A 21,358-nucleotide genomic window follows, 5' to 3' on the forward strand; every position below is an offset into this window, starting at 1 on the left:
CAAAACATAAATCTCTTGCATCTCATACTTGTAGACCCTTCATCCCATGCGCTTCCAATCTCACAACCTTTAATCCTTGCACTATGATTACTTACAACCTTTAACTCTTGCACCTCCAATAATCACCAGTTTTAACTCTTATACCTGCAATGATCACAGACTTAAACTATTCCACCTCCGGATATCGCAATCTGTAACTCTTGCACATTCAAATGTGACAACTTTAAAACATTGTACCTCCAACTACCACAACTTTGAACTCATGCACCTTCAGTTATCACAGCCTTCAACTCATGCACCTCCAACTATCACAACCTTCCAACTAATACAATCTTACCCTCTTCCATATCAAATTCTCAGACATTCAACACTTAAAACTTTAATGTATAACAACATAGAAATCTTACACCTCTAATTATCATAACCTTGAAACGCTTGCACCTCCAATTATCACACGTTTTACACTTGCACCTCTAATTATCACAACCTTCAACTCTTGCAACCCTGATTTTCATAACCTTAAACTCTTGCACCTCCAAATATCACAACGTGAAACCTTTATTACTCGATTCACTAAAACTTCAAACTTTTGCACCACAAGTAATCACAACGTTACACTATTGCACCTCAAATTATCACAACCTTTCACCTTTGCACCTCCAATTCTCCCGACCTTGAACTCTGTTTCCTCATGTTATCACAACCGTAAACACTCGCACCTCCAATTATAACAACCTTCATCTCTTGCTCATCTAATTATCAAAACCTAAATCTCTTATACATTATATTTCTAGACCCTTAATCTCATGCGCTTCAAATCATCATAATCTTAAATCCTTGCACTTTGATTTATCACAACCATGAACAGTTGCACCACCACTTCGAACTCCTGAACCTGCAATTATCACATTCTTAAGCCCTTGCGCCTCCTGTTATCGCAATCTTTAACTCGGCACATCCAACTATTACAGCCTTGAATGCATGCATCTTCAATTATCACAACCTTAAACACTAGCATCTCAAACCAACACAATAAGTGCCACAGGCAGCATAGAAGTAAGGCCTAGACAATCTGTATGGTATATATTTTAAAAAAATGTCACATAAAAATGTGATCTAACAAACTGCTATGGTATACATTTAAACAAAGGTAACATAAAAAAGTATTCTAGCAAACTGCTTTGGGGTACATTTAAACAAAGCTAACATTGATTTTAGAGCATATATATTTATTTATTTACGCATACACATTATTTTATATATCTTAAAACGTGACAGTACGGTTGTGGTACACATGAACAAGCGAATACATCTATTGTCTAATAATACCCGGAAAGTATGTACATGAAGTTTGCATATCAATGAGCAGTCGAAAAGTATGAAAACGTGGAATTGGCAGTAGCATACAAATGTATTTACTTTTACTATGCGCCCGCCCGCTTAGCTCAGTAGGTAGAGCGTTGGTCTACGGATCGCGGGGTCGTGAGTTCGATCATAGAGCGGGGCATATGTTCTCCGTGACTATTTGATAAACGACATTATGTCTGAAATCATTAGTCCTCCATCTCTGATGATTCATGTGGGGAAGTTGGCAGTTACTTGCGGAGAACTGGTTTGTACTGGTACAGAATCCAGGAACACTGGTTAGGTTAACTGCCCGCCGTTACATGACTGAAATACTGTTGAAAAACGGCGTTAAACCCAAAACAAACAAACAAATTTTTACTATGCAGTGTGTATAGAAAGAAAATAAATTATCAATAAATGTTAACTTTCTTATATTAAACATTGATGCAATGATATCTAGGGCGACCTCTTTGCACCTGTAATCTGACGTCGTTTGCATAGAACGTAAACAGATGGTGTCGTTCGAAAAAAAACTTTAAAAATCGGCAATAAAAAATACAAAAAGAATATTAAAATTTAACTGGAACTCATTTCTCTCACGGTAAAAAAAATAAGCCTTAATCATTTAATTTGATTTAAGGATACTTTAAACTGAAGACAGAAACTGTATTATTCATCGACAGGCAAATAACAATTTAAGGGCTGTTCTTACTATTTTTATAATGGTCGATAGATTCATTGCGACTTTCTTACATTTTTTTGGATAGAAAACTCGTTTTGTGGGGGGTTTATTGCAGTAAACGACCACGAAAATATAAAAACACGGGTTTTTTTTTGTATTTTGTGCGTTTATATGTGTAAACTACAGTGATTAGATGAAATCATCGATTCATGGATTTGCCAAAGTCCCAATGTGCTTTATGCTCGTAAGAAAGCATGAATTTAAAATTCAGTCCTTGGGATATAAGGCGTGTACAATGAAATTATATTTTTCAGTCTAGCAGCCGATATCTTTTTTAGAATTACCGTAAAGCGAGATTCTATAACTTTGACGTTTATGCGTGAGTGTAGTGTTTCCATATTAAATATTAATATCAAATTCCCCCTATAATTTCCCAGATACTTTAAATCAAATTTTGCTCTGCTTGCACATCTACTCACTAAAAACTCAGAAACAATCCAACTTGTATTAAGCAGCCTGTAAAAGAAGGGTCATAATTTGGCTGCTTACTGTATGGCTGGTGTCCGGAAAAAAGATGGCTTATCCCGTGTTCTGCAACCAGGTGATCAGTGCTGGCATATCTACCTTGGTTCCAAAAGTCTGTCTCAAGTGTCTATCATATTGCTGCATAAAACATAACTTGAATAATTAAACATAAGAAGAATAAAATATAAATGTATGGAAAAATACTAAAATTAAGGCGCTGTCTGCCCTTGTCCGTTTTCGTTTGTAACAAGTCCAAACTTTATGCCGTGGAGAGGGCATCGTTGCGAGTTGTTGATATTTTGTGTCATGTTTTTTATGAGACCTGACCAAACACGTAAAATACATATGGCGTCTTTGTAATTAACATACAAAGTTTGTAGTTACACTTCTAACTACTACAGGTTTTGTATTGTTGGCATGGTAGAAAAAAAGTGATATAGATCTTGTTTTCATGATTTCGATTGCAGACAGATGATAGTAACGAACAGAATGATGTAATATTGTTTTTTACTTCATTCCAGAAAGTACCGATACAAATCCAGCAGAAGATGCATATATTCAACATAAAGAACGTGAGTTACAATATTGATAATGATCACTTGCAACTCTATTCCCTATCTAATAACAGCCTGCACTGAATATTTTAATTATACACACAAGTAATGTCATTTGTACATCATAAATATAGCCAGATTTAAAGTACCGAAAGCCCGCCGGCTTAGCTCAGTAGGGAGAGCGCAGATCTACGGATCTCGGGGTCGTGAGTTCGAGCCCAGTGCGAGGCGTGTGCTCTCCGTGACGGTTTGATTAAATTCTTTGTGTCTGAAATCATTCGTCCTCCACCTCTGATTTATGTGGGGAAGCTGGCAGTTACTTGCGGAGATCAGGTTTATACTGATACAGAGTCCAGGAACACTGGTTATGTTAACTGCCCGCCGTTACATAACTGAAATACTGTTGAAAAACGGCGTTAAACCCAAAACAAACAAACAAACAAACAAAAATACCCAACTGTCAAAGAATACGCACAAAAATGTTATTCTGTATGGTATCATTGGAGAGAAATTCACACTTGTTCACACAATCTTCCTTATTCCATGATAGATATATTTTATTTACTCCGTCGAAAGGCCGACACCTCTAGTTATTATCCTAGTTCCCTTTTTATATATTCTTTGTTAATGTTACTTCAAATGTATACTTTTTGTGTCTCTTTTAGATGAAGAGGTTACAGAATTGGCAGATACTAAAGAGCTAGATACATTCAAAGCTTACATAGACAAAGCTTGGGGAAAACTTGTAGATTACATGATTCCAGATCCTATACTTGATAGTTCATTATTTAATTTTCGAGAAACAAGAGATATTATGGTAGGATGTATATACTTATATTACATTGACATATCATTTAAAACGTCATAGCATCTATTAAAGGGAAATTAGAACATTAGATTTGAATATTTGTAAGTCGCTAATAATTGGCTGAAAAGTATCTATGAAAATACTAAACATTTCAAATTGTATTGTTTCGATGACAAACATAAGAAATTTCGACATCTATTTTGCAGATCGTTCATGCTTCTAAACACATTTTCATTATCTTATAGTTTTCTTTTTTCTGATATATTTGTCAAACACATGCATAAAGTCAATACATGAACAAATATTTAGTTACTAATGATGTGCGTGTTTTTAGTTACGCATATAGTTTTTCTATTCAAGACAAAACATAATATATATTGTATTAAATAGTTGCCATAATGACATGTGGAGACCCGTGTTTTTATATATACAGTTATATATTTAAACAGGAAGAAAAAAACACATCAGAAAAGAACAGGGGTATTTTGAAAACAATCAGATCTAAGGATGCAGTTAGTTATAAGAACCTAAAGTCATGTCTGATTAACACAAAACAGACGCTGTTGGTTAAGTTACTAGAATGTATTGAACAAGGTGAAGACACAAGCCTTTTGGAGAAACAACTTCAAGATGAGGTGATGAAAACAACGCATAAAGATATTAAAGGTTTGTTTTAATATGTCATATTGTAAATGTTTCAAATGTTGTTAGAATCCATCTGTCATGACTAACATATTCAAATACATTAACGAATAGCATTTTTTTTCTTTCAGCTGAACACGTAAATCATTCAGAATTTGATAAAGACACGTTTATATTTGTACTTTTAACACAGAAAAACATGTCATAGTAATTATTTGCGATTTTACGGTGTGTTTTTTTTCAGTCGTATGTTTTCCTGATGAACCAAGCGTCACTTAATGCAGATTACTTATATTTTTTCTTTCTCTAGTTCAAAAACAGGATCAAGTCCCATAACTCTGACATGTATTTTGGCCATTTATGCCCCTTTTGGACTTAGAAATACTGGTAAAAGTTTTGCATGCAAATACACAAAGCTATTATTTAAATGCATATAGATTTGAAAGTTATTTTTTTACGCCCGTCTCTGAAAGAGCGGGGCGTATTATGTGAACACCCGTGGCGGCGGCGGTGACGGGGAGCGGTGGGTGGCAGGCGGGCGGTCGGCGTCCAAAGTATGTCCGTTCTCTAAGTCAAATAGTTTTCATCTGATTTTCATCAAACTTGCTGACAATGTTTGTGGGCATAATATCTCGGCCAAGCTCGATAACCAGCCAAATCGTCAATGGCACTCTTGGATTATGGCTCTTGAATTACTCGAAAAACAGTGAATTTAGCCTTGTCCGCTCTCTAAGTCAAACAGTTTTCATCCGATCTTCACCTAACTTGCTGACAATGTTTGTGGGTATAATATCTCGGCCAAGTCCGATAATCAGCCAATTGACCTAAGCATTCTTGGATTATGGCTCTTGAATTTCTCGAAAAACTGCGAATTTAGCCTTGTCCGCTCTCTAAGTCAAACAGTTTTCATCCGATCTTCATCTTACTTGCTGACAATGTTTGTGGGCATAGTATCCCAGCCAAGTTCGAAACCAGTCAAATCGCTTAAGGCACTCTTGGGTTTTGGTCCTTGAATTACTCAAAAATTGCGAATTTAGCCTTGTACGTTCTCTTAAGTCGAACAGTTTTCATCTGATCTTCACCAAACATGCTGACAATGTTTGTGGGCATAATATCTCAGCCAAGTACGATAACCACCCAAATCACCCCGGGAACTCTTGGATTATGCCCCTTGAATTAGGCCAAGTTCGATAACGAGCGTATTTTGACAGTCTAGCACTCCTGTTTTCTATTTCTATGACAAAATCCAACCTCACAGGTTCAACTCCCATAACTCTGACGTGTATTTTTGCTTCCTTTTGGACTTAAAAAATCCTGTTTAAAGTGTGCGTACAAGTTACTATATCCAAAACTATTGCAGATATTGATTTGAAACTTCACTTGTGTCCTCAGGGTTATAAACCTAGGTGATAGCATCAAGTCCCATAAAACTGACTACGTTTTGGCCAAAAAATGCCCCCCTTTGGACTAAGAAAATCTTGCTTCAAATTTTGCATGCAAGTTTCTGTCTCCAAAATTAATGTAGATATTGAATTGAAACCTTACTTCTGACTTCATGGTTATAAAACTAGATTATAGCATAAAATCCCATATCTCTGACATGCATTTTGGCCAAATTATGCCCCCTTTTGGACTTAAAAATCCTGGTTAAAGTTTTACATGCAAGTTAACTAATGCAGACACTGGATTGAATCTCTCTATATATATTAACAATGAGGGTAATATTCCTGACTGGGACAAATGATGAACTGATTAAAAACGTTGTATAAATTTTAATTAACTTTATACGTAGCTGTAAATTATGAACTCCAGCATCTGTCATTTGTTTTCGGTGGAAATAAAATTGAAAATAATCTACTGAATTGGTTTCATCAAGTACTGGCCGTAGCTGAAGTCATCTCACTGTCGATCAAAACAGAGCTCAGGGCGCTAAGTACTCCAACATCCCAAGCACGCTTCATTTTTTTCTTTTGTTTAATAACAAAAGATTTCATATACAATACTAAATTTTCTCCAGTGAAACAATAATCTTTTGAAACTTCTATTAATGACAGATATGACTTTGGCTTAAAAGTCAGCAGAATGTATGATTTAGTATGTTTTTTTTTGTTGTTTTCTTAAAACACAAAAATATTTTAGAATAGGGTTCCCCTTCGAGCAGTCTCTCCACCCTGCAACACCTAAGTATACATACACACATATATAATACTGCGAATGCAACATCTGAGTCAGGGGTGAGCCCAACGCACCATTGTTTCTAACATCTGCAAGCATACCTGTTTTAAAGCCAAGAATTCAGATCCCAGAGTATCTTTTAAAAAAGTTTGGTCGCTACGCTTACAAGTCTGGTATCAGTAGTATTATATTAAGCTGAAGTCCAGGAGAGAGAAGAAAATAAATCCACTGTCTTCTAGTTTATACAATATTTTCTGATTCTTCACCCTTTCTCTACCCATCAGACTGTTTATACCTTGTATAAGGTCTAGACTGTCATCTGTGTTTTACCTAAAAGCAATTATTATTCAAATATATTGGTGAACTTTTTTTTTTCAGACATTTCTGCTTGCATGCAATAATTTATGGACGTGCACGCGTAAATTTATAAGTGCACAGATATATACACGCGCACGTCTTTAAGCCTACACTAATATAATTACGTGTGCGTATATAAAAATATACACGTGGACGTATATATTTAAGCGTGCACTCAGATTTTTCTACGTGCACGTATATTTTGAAATGTGCACGCACGCAAAGCAGACTTTCAACCCAAATGGTACACCATACGCTTTATTAATGTCATTCATACCATATATCACTCTATTTTTACCTCAGCAATATGGAAGCGATCTGGTGACAAGCAAAATTCTTCTGCGTACATGTTTATATACATATTTATACAAGTCATAAGCATCATACATGTGGTTTTGAACGCATCCGTAAGAGATTGAAAAAGTCAAAAACCGTTCTTTTAAATTCGTAGGCTTGACTGAAAGATATATTACTTCTTTTCCTTGTCATTATAACGCTTCCATATTTTATTCACACTTGACAAACGTCACTTTTTATAAACCTTTATCAGGGGGTCGAACGTATTTTGGCTCGATAAATTTTTAAGCGAGAGCAAAAGGCTCGCGAAGCATGAAATGGCGGACATCAGTAGGTAAACAAGATACAAGGTCAGTATTTTTTAAAAATAAGTTTTTGCAACATTATTGCGGTTATTAACTGCGCATCGAGTGGATACATGTAAGATGTGTAATGCCGTTTCTACAAGGAAGAACTTTATCGGTATATAAAAATTTATTGAGTGCAAACCGACACCTTTCGCCTTCTCGTCTAGGAAATGTTTTAAAAAATCAAAAATATGGATATGAATTTAGTCAGGTTTATTTTTATTCATCATAAATGAATCCGCATCGCCAATAAAAATGTAGTGTACAAATGCACATATTGACTAAATGTACGCTCAAAATGGTTGGTTTTAGATTAATTGTGTGGAAGTTGAATGATAGCAAAATCAATTTATTTTGCGTCAGCTTCAGAGATTTGACGGGATTCAAATTCATTTGTGATTACTTTGTGACAGGTATTCCATTCTGTTGTAGTTTTGACTTTTCCCTTTATTTCTCAATTAATTTTCTTTTGCATTTTTTTTCCAGTTCAGATATATCACGTTATCAGAAAAATATAGAGTAGAAATCTTGTCAAGGATGGCGCATTTCCAACAAGTAACATAGAATTTAAATTACTTCTACTTTACCATTAAGAAGGGAGGTAATAACAATTAATATAACTCATTTTTGCACAATGCGTAAGTAAAATTAATGAATAAAAATTGAGTATTAAAATTATATGTAATAACAGTATAAAAATCAATAGTAGAAACTTAAAAAAGAAAAATGTACTCGATCTACTCACTTGTCACTTATGAAAACGGTGATGTAAAGAAAATTCATAAATTTCATCAAACATTAAAGTTCCATATGACTTTCTGTATTAAAAACAGATGAAACAGCTATCCAAATAAATGTTAAGCATAATGATTATGGAAGGGGATATCCGCCATTTCACACATTTTATTAGTTAATATTTCAATATGCCAATGCATTTCCCATGTTGGTTTTTATAAGTGCATTTTCCCTACTTGTATGTGCATAAACATTATAACATTTTAATAATGACACCAGTCAGTGTTTTTTAATGGAATATTAAAATGTTTCTGTTATAAAGTAATCAAAAAACTTCAAATGCAGATATTTTAATTTAAATTGAGTTGATTGTTTTACAGTTGCAAAATTCAATTTCTTGTTACATTTTTGTTGTTTTCAAAACATTGTTTTTATTTAGATACATCAACAGTACTTTAAAAAAACAGAGGCATGAATATTTGTCTGGCAAAAACGAACATCAATCGCACAATGAAATGTTGAATATCAAATATGTAATCGTCCTCATAATAATGACTTCAACAAAAGAAGATTGTTCCCATAATAATTTTGACGTTATAAAACAAAGCCAAGAACCAGTCCTCATTACAACGACAGAGGTCGCCGTATAATAATTAACTGCTCCCTCTCCGGTACAACGTCCATTTTCACCTCGTGAAAAACACAGCGACGAGGTGTTCAAACTTGCGAAATATGACAATTTTGACCATGTTTGAAAGGGTGTAGACCCTGCTCGAACCCTTATGACCATGATATATACAGGTATCATACATGGTCTTGTAGGCATAGGTCCTAGCTAAAGATTGAGATCCTGTTATGTTGCCTAGGATACCGAGGGGTCAGGGCAGGTCGTACAAGGTCACAAGGTGGTGTTCGAACTTAGAAAGTCTGCCTATTTTGACCACGTCGGAAAGAATTTCAATAAAGTTCAACCTTGTATCACCAAAACATATACCCGTATCAAACATTGATGTGTAGTTATGGATCCTGGCTATCGATTGACACCATGTTCGAGTACATTGGATAGCCCTAGGGGTCGGGGCGGGTCGTAAAAGAACATTATTTGTTCTTCTAACTTCGAATTTGACCATGTGTAAAAGGTTATCGACCGGGTTCGAGCCCCTATGCCAAAGAAATATATTATACATGGTCATAAAGGTATCGAATGAGACCAAGTTAGAGTATCTGACGCACCATAATGGTCAAGGCAGGCCATTTAAAAGAAATAAGTCAATTTTGACCATGTCTGAAAGGCTTCAAACCCGGTTCGAACCCCTGTAATCATGATATAAACATGTATCATATATGGCCGTGTAGGTATGTAGGGTCGAATAACGACAACGTTTTGTCGTCTAGTTTCGTATTTTGGCCATGACTAAGCGATTTTCGACCAGATTCGAGCCTTTATGCCAAAGAAATACACATATATCCTACACTGTTGTATAGGTGTAAGTCTTGGCTATTGATTGAGACCATGTTTTAGTACCTAGAATAGCCCTAGAGGTCAGGGAATGTCATATATGGCTACAAGATATGCCTCCAATATTGAAAATACGGCTTTTTACCATGTCTGGAAGGTTTTGAACCCAGTTGAATCCCGTTTTACCAAAACATGTACCAGTTTTATGCATCGTCGACTAGGTATGGGTCCTGGCTACAAAGCAACACGATGTTCTGTTCAGTACCTGAGTTGGCCATGGAGAGGTAATATTGGAAGTACAGAATTTCAGTTGATATTGACACGATGTTAGATTTTGACTTTTGTTCGAGTCTATGCATCCCTGGTACCTACCTTGGTAGATGTCTAAGCTTTACATTCAAACTACTTGCAAGTTCATTTGATGCCATCAGGGCTCAGTACAGGTCTCAGAATGTGACCGAACTTGTTTCATGCGAAAGGGTGCTGGCCAAGACTAAGCTGGCCCGAACAGGAGAACCGTGCGGACTGCTCAGATGGTGTCACTGGTCTGCCTTACCTGCTTTGAAAAGTTTATATTTTGAGAATATAACCGGACTTTGACCTTTGACCTTGACCCCTAGTCGTTAGGGTTCGAACCCGATTTGGCCTGCTTCCTGTACCTAATGGCTTGCCCTTTGCAACAAGGTATCATTTATTAAAATCGCACATAAGGTTATGAAGATATGACCATCCCTAAATTTAATATATGAAGTATGCATATTTTCACGAAAAATTGTACATTTTGAGACGGTTCGATGGTAAATACACACACATTACGTATCTTTCTAGACAGTGTTTAGATTTATTTAAAAAAGTTATTTCATTAAAATATCTTTGGTTTGGGACATTCTACAATAATTTGAAATTAAAGAAAAACACGGTATTTTTCCGTACGAAACAGTACGGAAATACAGCTTTTATCCTATATAACGCACAGACGGACGAACAGATTTTTTTGTTACAACCTTTCAGATATTATATTTTTTTATAAAAATAAGTTTTAAGTTTTTATCTGCAGTCATTAACGCAAAATCAATAGATTATATAAGCACGTTTTCCTTAATTTACGGCTAATATTTTAAAAGCCAAAAATGCCAAATCTCAGCAAATGTTCCCGACGGCGTGTCCGTCGGGGGAAAATGATTTTCATATTCGTTTAAATGATAGTTCCAACTACTTATTAAAAGAAATTTAAATTTGATATCTTGTTCTTAACTCTATAGCAAGCTACAGATCGTACAGACTGACAAAACTTACCTGAATCTATTTATTTCCATGGAGATAATAGATATGAACCAAACCGTGTTACTTTAGTTGTTGAAAAATATTTTTTAGATAAATAAGGTATATAAACGTGTTTCTTTTTACTTTTGAACCTGGCACCCATGTTCGATCCCTGGTGACCCTTAGGACCGGGTTTAAACCTTGTACTATACCTTTGTGAAAATTCTACAAATACACGTAACTTTTATTAAAATATCTTTATTACTTTTGTCGTAATGTTTGATTGAAAATGACTTTAAAAAAAAAGTTGATTTCATGCCCGGGGCCCGAACCCCTCTAAAGACCGGTCTGAACCAACCAGGGGGTTCCGAATGTCTTTATTGTGTAGTATTTAATACTGTCTAGCCAAAAATGTCAAACCCTACGAGAAAAATACAGGTTTTGACTCTAATTTTGATTTCAAAACTTTGATATCGGGGACATATCCGACACCCGAACCTTAGGGATGACAGGAAAAATAATCGAATCTGACCTTAATCTTTTACATACCGACTGCGTAACCCCTTCGGGATTTTGCTTGGGTGTGTCCATCTTTTTAAGCCCTTTAGAAAAAATTCATGATTTTATTTGGTAGTCTAAGAGCTGAAAAATGAGATGGTGAAAAGTGAAAATCTAAAAAAGTGCATTATTCTGGGAACTTGGAATTTTCGACTTCCTCACTTTTTGCGGTTGATTTTTTAAGGTCAGGGTTAGGGGTTGTGTCAAGGCCAACCGTTTGGTAGATCTATTTGGGGACCAACCAGTGTCCGTCGGAAAATCCCGATCGGGTTCACTTTCTAAGTCGAAAATAAAGACATCAGCTTTGACCCGTTTGAGCTTTGACTGTTTCTTTGGTTACTACTATGTATTTTGATACCGGGGTCATCATTTAAATGTTCAGAATTACCTAAGCTTTATTTTTAGCTCACCAGAGCACAAAGTGCTTAATGTGAGCTATTGTGACCGGTCATTGTCCGGCGTCCGTCGGCGTGCGTCGTCTGACGTTCGTCATCATTTGCCTTGTGGACACTCTGCAGGCCACATTTATGACCCAATCTTTATGAAACTTGGTCAGAATGTTAGTCTTGATGATCTCTAGGTCAAGGTAGAAACTGGATTATGTGGGATCAAAAACTAGGTCAGTAGGTTAGATCAAAGGAAAAGCTTGTGAACACTCTAGAGACAACATTTTTGACCAAATCTTTATGAAGCTTGATCAGAATGTTAGTCTTGATGATCTCTAAGTTAAGTTTGAAACTGCATTATGTGGGGTCAAAAACTAGGTCAGTAGGTCAGATCAAAGGAAAAGCTTGTGAACACTCTAGAGACCACATTTTTGAGCCAATGTTTATGAAACTTGATCAGAATGTTAGTCTTGATGATTTCTAGGTCAAGTTTGAAACTGGGTCATGTAGCTTAAAAACTAGGTCAGCAGGTCAGATCATAGGAAAAGATTGTGAACACTCTAGAGACCAAGTTTGTGACCCAATCTTTATGAAACTTGGTCAGAATGTGTGTCTTGATGATTTCTAGGTCAAGTTTGAAACTGGGTCATGTGGTATCAAAAACTAGGTCAGTAAATTAGATCAAAGGAATAGCTTGTGAACACTCTATAGACCATATTTTTGACCCAATCTTTATGAAACTTGGTCAGAATGTTAGTCTTGATAATCTTTAGGTCCTGTTTGAATCTGGGTCATGTTGGATCATAAACTAAATCAGTATTTCAGATCAATGGAAAACTTTGAGAACACTCTAGAAACCACATTTGTGACCCAATCTTTATGAAACTTGGTCAGAAATTAGTCTTGATGATCGCTAGGTCAAGTTTGAAACTGGGTTATGTTAGATCAAAAACTAGGTCTTCTGGTCAAATCAAAGGAAAAGCTTGTGAACATTTTAGAGGCCACAGTTGTGTCCCAATATATATGAAACTTAGTCAGAAAGTTTGGCTTGATGATTTCTAGGTCAAGTTTGAATCTAGGTCATGTGGGATCAAAATCTAGGTCATCTGGTAAAATCAAAGAAAACACTTGTGAACACTTTAGAGGCCACAGTTGTAACTTAATCTGTATGAAACTGGGTCAGAATGTTTGTCTTAATCATTTCTAGGTCAAGTTTGAATCTAGGTCATGTGGGGTCAAAAACTAGGGCACTAGGCCAGATAAAAGGAAAATCTTTTCAACACTCTAGAGACCACAATTTAAGTTTGAAACTCATGAGATTTTGTCAGAATATTTGTTTTGATAATCTGTAGGTCAGGTTGGAATCTTGGTCATGTGGGGTCAAACCACTAGGTTACCTGGTCAGATCAAAGGAAAAGCTTGTGAAATCTCTAGAGGCCACAGTTGTAACCAAATCTTAATAAAATTTAGTCAGAATGTTTGTCTTGATGATCTTTAGGTCAAGTTCAAGTCTTGGTCATATGAGGTCAAAAACTAGGTCAGTAGGCCAGATCAACTCTGGTGAGCAATATATAGGGCCATCATGGCCCTCTTGTTTAATGGAACGGTTGCAGGCGGACTTATTTTCTTAGTATGAACTATTGTCGACACCGGTACGGGGAGCGTTTATTATTTTTTACTGTTTTACCAGTTATTTCCCTTTACTTAAAAGGGTCCATTTTAGCGCAAGGAAACGAATTTTGCTTGACAACACAATTGAAAGGCTCAGATGTCATTCATATGACCAAATGAAAATAAAATTGAAAATAGGAATAAGAAGTTTATCAATGCTATTTTAAGCATACTTAAAATGAAAAGGTTAGCAAATAAATTCTTAATGGTAATTAAAATAATTGCATATAAAATCCTTTAAATTAATTTTGACTCAACGGTTTTTATACGCCCGGAGGGACGTTTTTTGTTATACCCCCGGTGTCGTCTGTCCGTCTGGCTGTGCCCGCGAAATGATGGTTAAGTGACTGCATAACGGTACTTTCTCTTTGATGTCATTCATTCCGTTCTGTTTATGTGACTATTTTTCTTTTTATGTGATTGTTAGAACAATAGAGAGAACAATGGGGGAGTCACATAAAGATCGTTTCGTTAGAACGTCCGTCTGTCCGTCCGTTAGCAATTTCGTGTCCGCTCTGTAACTGTTGATCCCTTTGAAGGATTTCAAAGAAACTTGACACAAATGTTCACCACACTGAGACGACGTGCAGAACGCATGTTTTGGGTGTCTCGCTTCAAGGCCAAGGTCACACTTAGGGGTCAAAGGTCACATGAGTGTGTTTCGTGTCTGCTCTGTAACTCTTGAACTGCTTGAAGGATTTCAAAGAAACTTGGCACAAATGTTCACCACACTGAGGCGACGTGCTGAGCGCTTGTTTCAGATGACTAGCTTCAAGGTCAAGGTCACACTTAGGAGTGAAAGGTCATGTATATGACTTTGCTTTGTCCGCTCTGTAACTCTTGAACAGCTTGAAGGATTTCAAAGAAACTTGGCACAAATGTTCACCACACTGAGACAATGTGCAGATCGTATGTTTTGGATGTCTCGCTTCAAGGTCACACTTAGAGGTCAAAGGTTATATGAGTGTGTTTCGTGTCCGCTCTGTAACTCTTGAACTGCTTGAAGGATTTCAAAGAAACTTGGCACAAATGTTCACCACACTGAGGCGATGTGCAGAGCGCTTGTTCTAGATGACTCGCTTAAAGGTCAAGGTCACACTTAGGGGTCAAAGGTCATATATGACTTTGCTTTGTGTATATTGCTCTGCATTGCAGTGCTCTTGTTTCTATTTGGCAGATCCCTTTTTTGTTCTCTTACAATATTTTTTTTTGAATTACTTCCCATTTTTGTTACAATAAATAGCTTATTTTGAAACTTTTTTATTATTGGCCGTAGGGAAAAACCGAGACCACTTTTCTGTGGTACAACATGGATGGTACATCCAATTTTTAGATGTATTTTATCATAACTTTACCTTGTAAAAAGTTTTTTATGGACTTAGAATTTTTTTTGGCATTTCTTCTTTTTGTTGTTCCAGTCTTTTGGGCTTCAACAGTCAAGTTCTTTAAATTTTGCTCCCATCATCTGATGTAACCCTTCGGGCGTATATTGCCCCGCTTAGCGGCGCTCTTGTTATATTGATGACATAGTTAGCAAATTGAATACTTAATTATCATTAAAATATCTGCATATGAATTCTTATGACTGATTTATAAAAATCATTTTAATTTTCGTTGGTTACAATATTAGAAGTAATGTTATAATTAAAATATCACAATTTACGTATAAACAGGGATAATGCACTTCTATACAGCAACATGGGAAATGATTTGGCATATTGAAATATCATCTATTATAATGTGTGAAGTGGCGGATATCCCCTTCCTTAAATGATATGGTTACAAAAGCGCTGCTTCTAATACTGTACATGAACTTTTACAATTAGGGTCATAGAGGAAGGTAATCAAAACCAATAGATTCAACGAAACTTTCTGCTTTGTTCATCAATATTCAAACCTTTGATAAATATTGGAGAAAACAATTAAATTAGAAAAAGGATTTAACACGAAATTAATATATTTTATGTTCATAACGGAAAAGGTGAGCAAAGGTATTATGAGCCTTTAAACATAACAATGGCCATCTTCCACTATTATGGTTAATAATTAGATATTAACTGCATTTATAGAAAATCCTCATCAAATATGTGTATCATATTAAATATATAAATTTACTGTGTATACAGTGCAAAATTTATAATTAAATGTAATGCATAAATGGTTTATTATGGAAAAAACTGTCAGTTTTTTTTAGTGGGGTGCACACTTAAACGTGTCTCATAACACCGTTAATACACATAAACTACATAAACTATATGTATATGTAGTAATTTTCTATGTTTTCAAATATTAACTATTGGCCTAGTATACCTTGAAAGGGAGTTAATCAAATTTTTCAAAATCAACGGTCTTTTTAAGGGAAAAATGGAACCAAAATACAAATGACAAAAAGATTCACAGCCTTAAACTTACATACGAAATGGTAACATTAAATTTACCAAAACAAAATACCATTTGTATTCTCTATTTTAAGGCGCAAGCGAGTAATCATAAAAATTGGAATTCCAAAATGCACATCATTAGAAAATATCATTTCTGTTTAAAAAGCCCGCCGAAGAGGAGATATAATTCTAGGCTAATTAGTATATGTATAAATATATGCAACAGAATAGCCGGCTGATACCCTAAGCAGTGTATCTGGATTCTGTACAAGTACCAAGTAAACATGTTCTATGCACGTAAGGTGGAGGACGAATGAGGTCAGACACGGTGTCGTTTTGATCAAATCATCTTATCCAAATGGTGATCGTTATGAAGCAATTCTTCTTTCAATAAACTTTGTGAATGGCACATAGATGACTTTGTTCTTTCTCGTTGTCGAATAGATTATACCCGTTTTACTCATTCCTACTTTCTGAACAAAGAATATCAACCTGAATGTGTACCATGTCAAACACTGCTTACTATTAAACATGTTTTTATCGACTGTGTGGACTTCTATCCACTGCGCAGTACATACTATGACGTTCAATCTTTGGAAAAAAAACCTGTTTTAAAAAGAAATATGCATTTATCACAAAATCTGAACATCATATGTGACCATGACTGAGAAAATGGGTCCAGATGAGGAATTTTGACATTTTCAGGTTTTTGCATATTTAGAAAGTATATTCATTCAGAAATAAATCCTGAAAATTTCAGATGAAAATCTTCAAAATTGTCAATTTTATGACAGATTTTGTAACATAGATATTAAAAATGAAAACGGTACATTTCAGTTATCCTTTCTTTCTAGTTTATTTCTCACATACTGGTAATGGCTAACAATTCTGAAATAAATATATCTTTTGTTACAATTGCATGATATAAGTAAGATCCCTTCTTAATACACAAAATGATAATCAATTAAAATCTACAACAATTTCTATAAAAATATTTCTAAAATTGTGTTACCATGGCAACAAATATATTAAAATCCCTTTTCTATGATAAAACTTTAAAAACAAACATGTTCGCTTGAAATAAGGATTTTAAAAAGCAAAATATTTTAAGGTATATGTATTTACAAAAATAAACTGAAAATTTCCCATGAAAATATTTAGAATGTTTGGTTTTATGACAGTTTTTGTAACATGGGTAATAACCACAAGAATAAGATAGATTTGTCACTGTTTCTTCATAACTTGTCTTTTACATGCTTGTAATAAATGACTACCTTGGAAAAAAAGAACCTTCTATTACTATGAAATTTTATTTTTGTGATGCTTACTTAAAACAGAAAAATACAGCTAATTTAAATCTTTCATATTTTCTATGAAAACATTCAGATTGCGTTACCATGGCAACATATGCAATAAATTGCTTTTTCTACCATAGTACTTAAAAATAAAAGCTTAATTTAAAATAATGTTTCTTATAAGTTGAATATTTAGAGGTTTATGTATTCAAAAGTAAAATTTGAAAATTTTATGTGAAAAGATGTAAAATGTTTGGTTTTATGACAGATTTCGTAACACGGGAAATAACCACAAGAATAAACTATTTCAGTCGTTGTTTCTTCAGTTTGTGTTTCACTTATTGGTAATCACTGGCTATTTTTAAATAAATGAATCTTCTTTTACAAAGAATATTTAGATATTCACTTAAAATGCAAACATCTAGCTGGCTAAAGTCCTTCACATTTTCTATAAAAACATTATTAAATTATGTTACCATGGCAACATATGCATTTGATTCTCTTTTCTACAATAATACTTTAAAAACGAGCTAAATTTGGAAAAGTGTTTCAGATAACTTGAATATTATAAAGTGGTATGTATTCAAAAATATTATCTCAAAATTCCATGTTAAAAAAATTAAAATGTTTTGTTTTATGACAGTGTTTGTAACATTAGTAATAACTATAAGAATAAGACATTTCTGTCATTTCTGTCATTGTTTCTTCATAACTTGCCTTTTACCTGCTGGTAATAAATTACTATTTTGAAATAAATTAAACATATATTACTATTGATTTTTTATTATTTATGCTTATCTGGAATACTAGAAAGTACAGTTAGCTAAAAATTTTCCACATTTTCTAAGAAAATTGTGTTACCATGGCGACATATGTTTTAAATTCCCTTTTCCTACAGTAATACTTAAAAACAAGAGCTTATTTTAAAAAGTATTTCTAATAAGTTAAATATTTGAAAGTACAAGTATTCAGGAAAGAAATCTGAAAATTTCACATAAAAGCTTTAAAACAGTCATGTTCTGTAACAAAAGTAGTTATCGTAAGAATAAACATTTCAGTCATCCCTTTCCTCATAATCTGTTTTTTTCACTGGCTAGTTATAACTGACAATACTGAAGAAAGTGAGCATTCTTTTACCATTACATTATATACTGTAGATCCCTTATTGAAATACAAATCCATAATTTCAATGAAATATAATCTGAATTATGTTACCATGGCAACATACATACTAAATTCCTTTTTCTAAAAATACTTAATAATTAACACAACAGCTTAACTTTAGATGAAGGTTACACTGCTACAAGCTCTAGTGAAAAGTATTTATTTCCAGCCAATACTTTAATGTAGGTAACTGAAACTACAACCTTTACTTGATGTTTAACATTAACAGCTAAACACATCTATATGAACAGCAAAACAGGCTAAAGTGTTGTATATTAAAACGTTTGAATTCACCAACAATTTCTATCTTTTATATTCACTTCCTTTTTTCAGTTCTCAGAAAAATCCCCGACAATCCAATTTCAGTTCAAGTGGTTTGGGACAAACAGAATCCTTTGACTTTTCAGACAAATACTATTCTCTTATGAATTCATACAGGCACCATTGTCAGGCTTGTGTCATTCCATGTCAATAATATTCGTTTGGCAAGGGGGAGTAGATTTTAGTAAGATAACTGGACTGTCACTTTTAAGACTAACAATCCAGGTGTTTCTGCAGACATGATAAAGTGGTAATACTTGGTTATCTTCTTCAAAAGTTACAAATATTGTGATAAGATATTTCTCCACTGGTAGAATGTGACAGGATTTAAATCACTGTTGACCAACTGTGTTGTTATGACATTTCTTTGATGACTGACACACTGTGTCAGCAATATCATGTATTATTAAAGGTCTCAGCATTCACCCTCCTCCACAGATTCTTCTAAATTCAAAAGTGCAAGTCAGATTCAAATTTTGCATGATCTGTGATCATTGTTGAATATTCAATCGATCTGTGATATCCTGTAACAAATAAGTAAAACATTTTAAATAATTAACCTGGGAGTCGCTTTATTTAATAAAAGCAGGGTTATCAATATTTGATAATAAATGATTATTTCAACCAATGCTCTAAAATATTGACAAACAGACTGAAAACAGCGTGCTGTCAGTATATAAAATGTACTTTGTATGTAGATTTTGGTTACTGCAAATAGGATGTTCTAAAACACATTTTTTGTGTGAACCCTTAACCTGCTAAATTTGTAAAATGGACTACTCCATCTTTAAATAGAGACAGTACCATTTATAGCTTATAGGGGGTTCTAATAGAAAATTTGCTAAGTATCAAACACTGCAGATCATGATCAGACTGCACAGATGTGCAGGTTGATCTTTATCTGCACTGGTTGCAAAGGCAGATATAGCTGCCTCATGCAGCCTAAGGGTTAAAAGTATACACTGTTTTAACAGCTATCAAAAATGGTTGTTACCTAGTAAAACTCTCCACAGACCATACCACAGCAAGATGTTATTTCTATTCTAGCTAGCAGCATTGTCAAAATGGAATACCAATACAGATAGTGATGTACCATGCTCACAAGTTGTCTTCCCCTTAACCAAATGAGTTGCTTTCATAAACAAGAGGAAACACTTGCCTTCTTGAAAAAAAGATTTAAAAGTCTTTGGTAAAAGTATCTGTTATCTTCATGTATAGTATCTCTTAAAACGCTTACGTAAAAACGTATATACATACAAATAGTTAAAATATCATTCTCAAACAACAACATTGCAAAATATGTGACTAAAATATATTTTAGTTCATAACGGAAAATGTGACAGTCACATTTTAAACAAAGGTATGGTGAGTCTTTAACCCAACTAACGTGTCTTCATTTTTTCTATGGATGTCATCATTCTTGACTTGCTGCATGGACTTTTTAACTTGCATTGTCTAACTTTCAACCTATCTTTTTCCGTTCTGTTAGCTTTACTTTGAGTTGTTTTCGTATACTGTTTTAGTGAGAGCATAAATACCTTAAATTCCGTAAATTTCTAGTCTTGGAGCGATAGGTATATATATAAGCGTTGATAACACAATCCTTATTTCCACCGACTTGGTTATAATACGAACATTGATTTTTCAGCTGTGCAATATTGGACACAATATTACATGCATTTGAATATGATTTAAACAGGTAAAGCCAATGCATAGCCCATCTGACCCTGTATAAGAAAATCAGTGCCATTATGAAACCACCAGGGCCGATACGAGAAATAGTGTTAGCAACGCGAATTCAAGCATTTAGGCAATTACAAGTGTGACTAAGTAATGCAATGTCGATCCACCGTATGGATATGGACTGACATGTCCGTTTGATAGTAAAATCGTGTACATATTCAATTAATTCAATGTTTTAGCTTTAAAATAATACCAAAAACATTAAAATTGATTGTAATTTAGACCGTCGCATCTTTATTTTAAAATCACTAGTAGTCTAATTTTAGCACGTGTCGGGCTCTTGTAAGCCGCTGCGGACAAACTCTCGTGCAAAAAAATTAGTGTAAAAAGATCGCCAATATCTACAAGATTGGTTCTGTGTTTGAAAAGATTAATAAATACTCAATTAAATGTATAAATCTGAACAAGTTGATGCAAGAATCGGGAATTATTAAAGCCAGAGAATCGAAACATGTATGAAAATTTCCACGGCGTTACGATCGTGCTTCTGATAAATTTACGAGTTTTGGATAGGTAAATTTAGGATGTGAATTTGAAGTCGACTTTTTCAATCAAGAAAATTTGTACTCTATTTAGAATTCATGGCAATGACAATAATAATGCAATATTCAATTTCTTTTTGTAATGTCAAATAGATCTAATTAAAAA

General features: G+C 34.4%; 1 protein-coding gene across 2 annotated transcripts in view; it reads left to right on the top strand.

Annotated features, from left to right (window-relative positions):
- The window catches only part of LOC123564853 (uncharacterized), a 127,989-nt gene that overhangs the window by 81,541 nt on the left and 25,090 nt on the right, over positions 1–21,358 (top strand). For both annotated transcript variants that reach the window (XM_053537480.1, XM_045358735.2), the window contains 3 exons: positions 3,076–3,126; positions 3,774–3,925; positions 4,366–4,582. In XM_053537480.1, the coding sequence (XP_053393455.1) occupies positions 3,076–3,126; positions 3,774–3,925; positions 4,366–4,582 (420 nt within the window). The remainder of the gene's footprint in view (positions 1–3,075; positions 3,127–3,773; positions 3,926–4,365; positions 4,583–21,358) is intronic.

Source organism: Mercenaria mercenaria, chromosome 2 (genome assembly GCF_021730395.1).
Source record: "Mercenaria mercenaria strain notata chromosome 2, MADL_Memer_1, whole genome shotgun sequence".
NCBI lineage: Eukaryota > Metazoa > Mollusca > Bivalvia > Venerida > Veneridae > Mercenaria > Mercenaria mercenaria.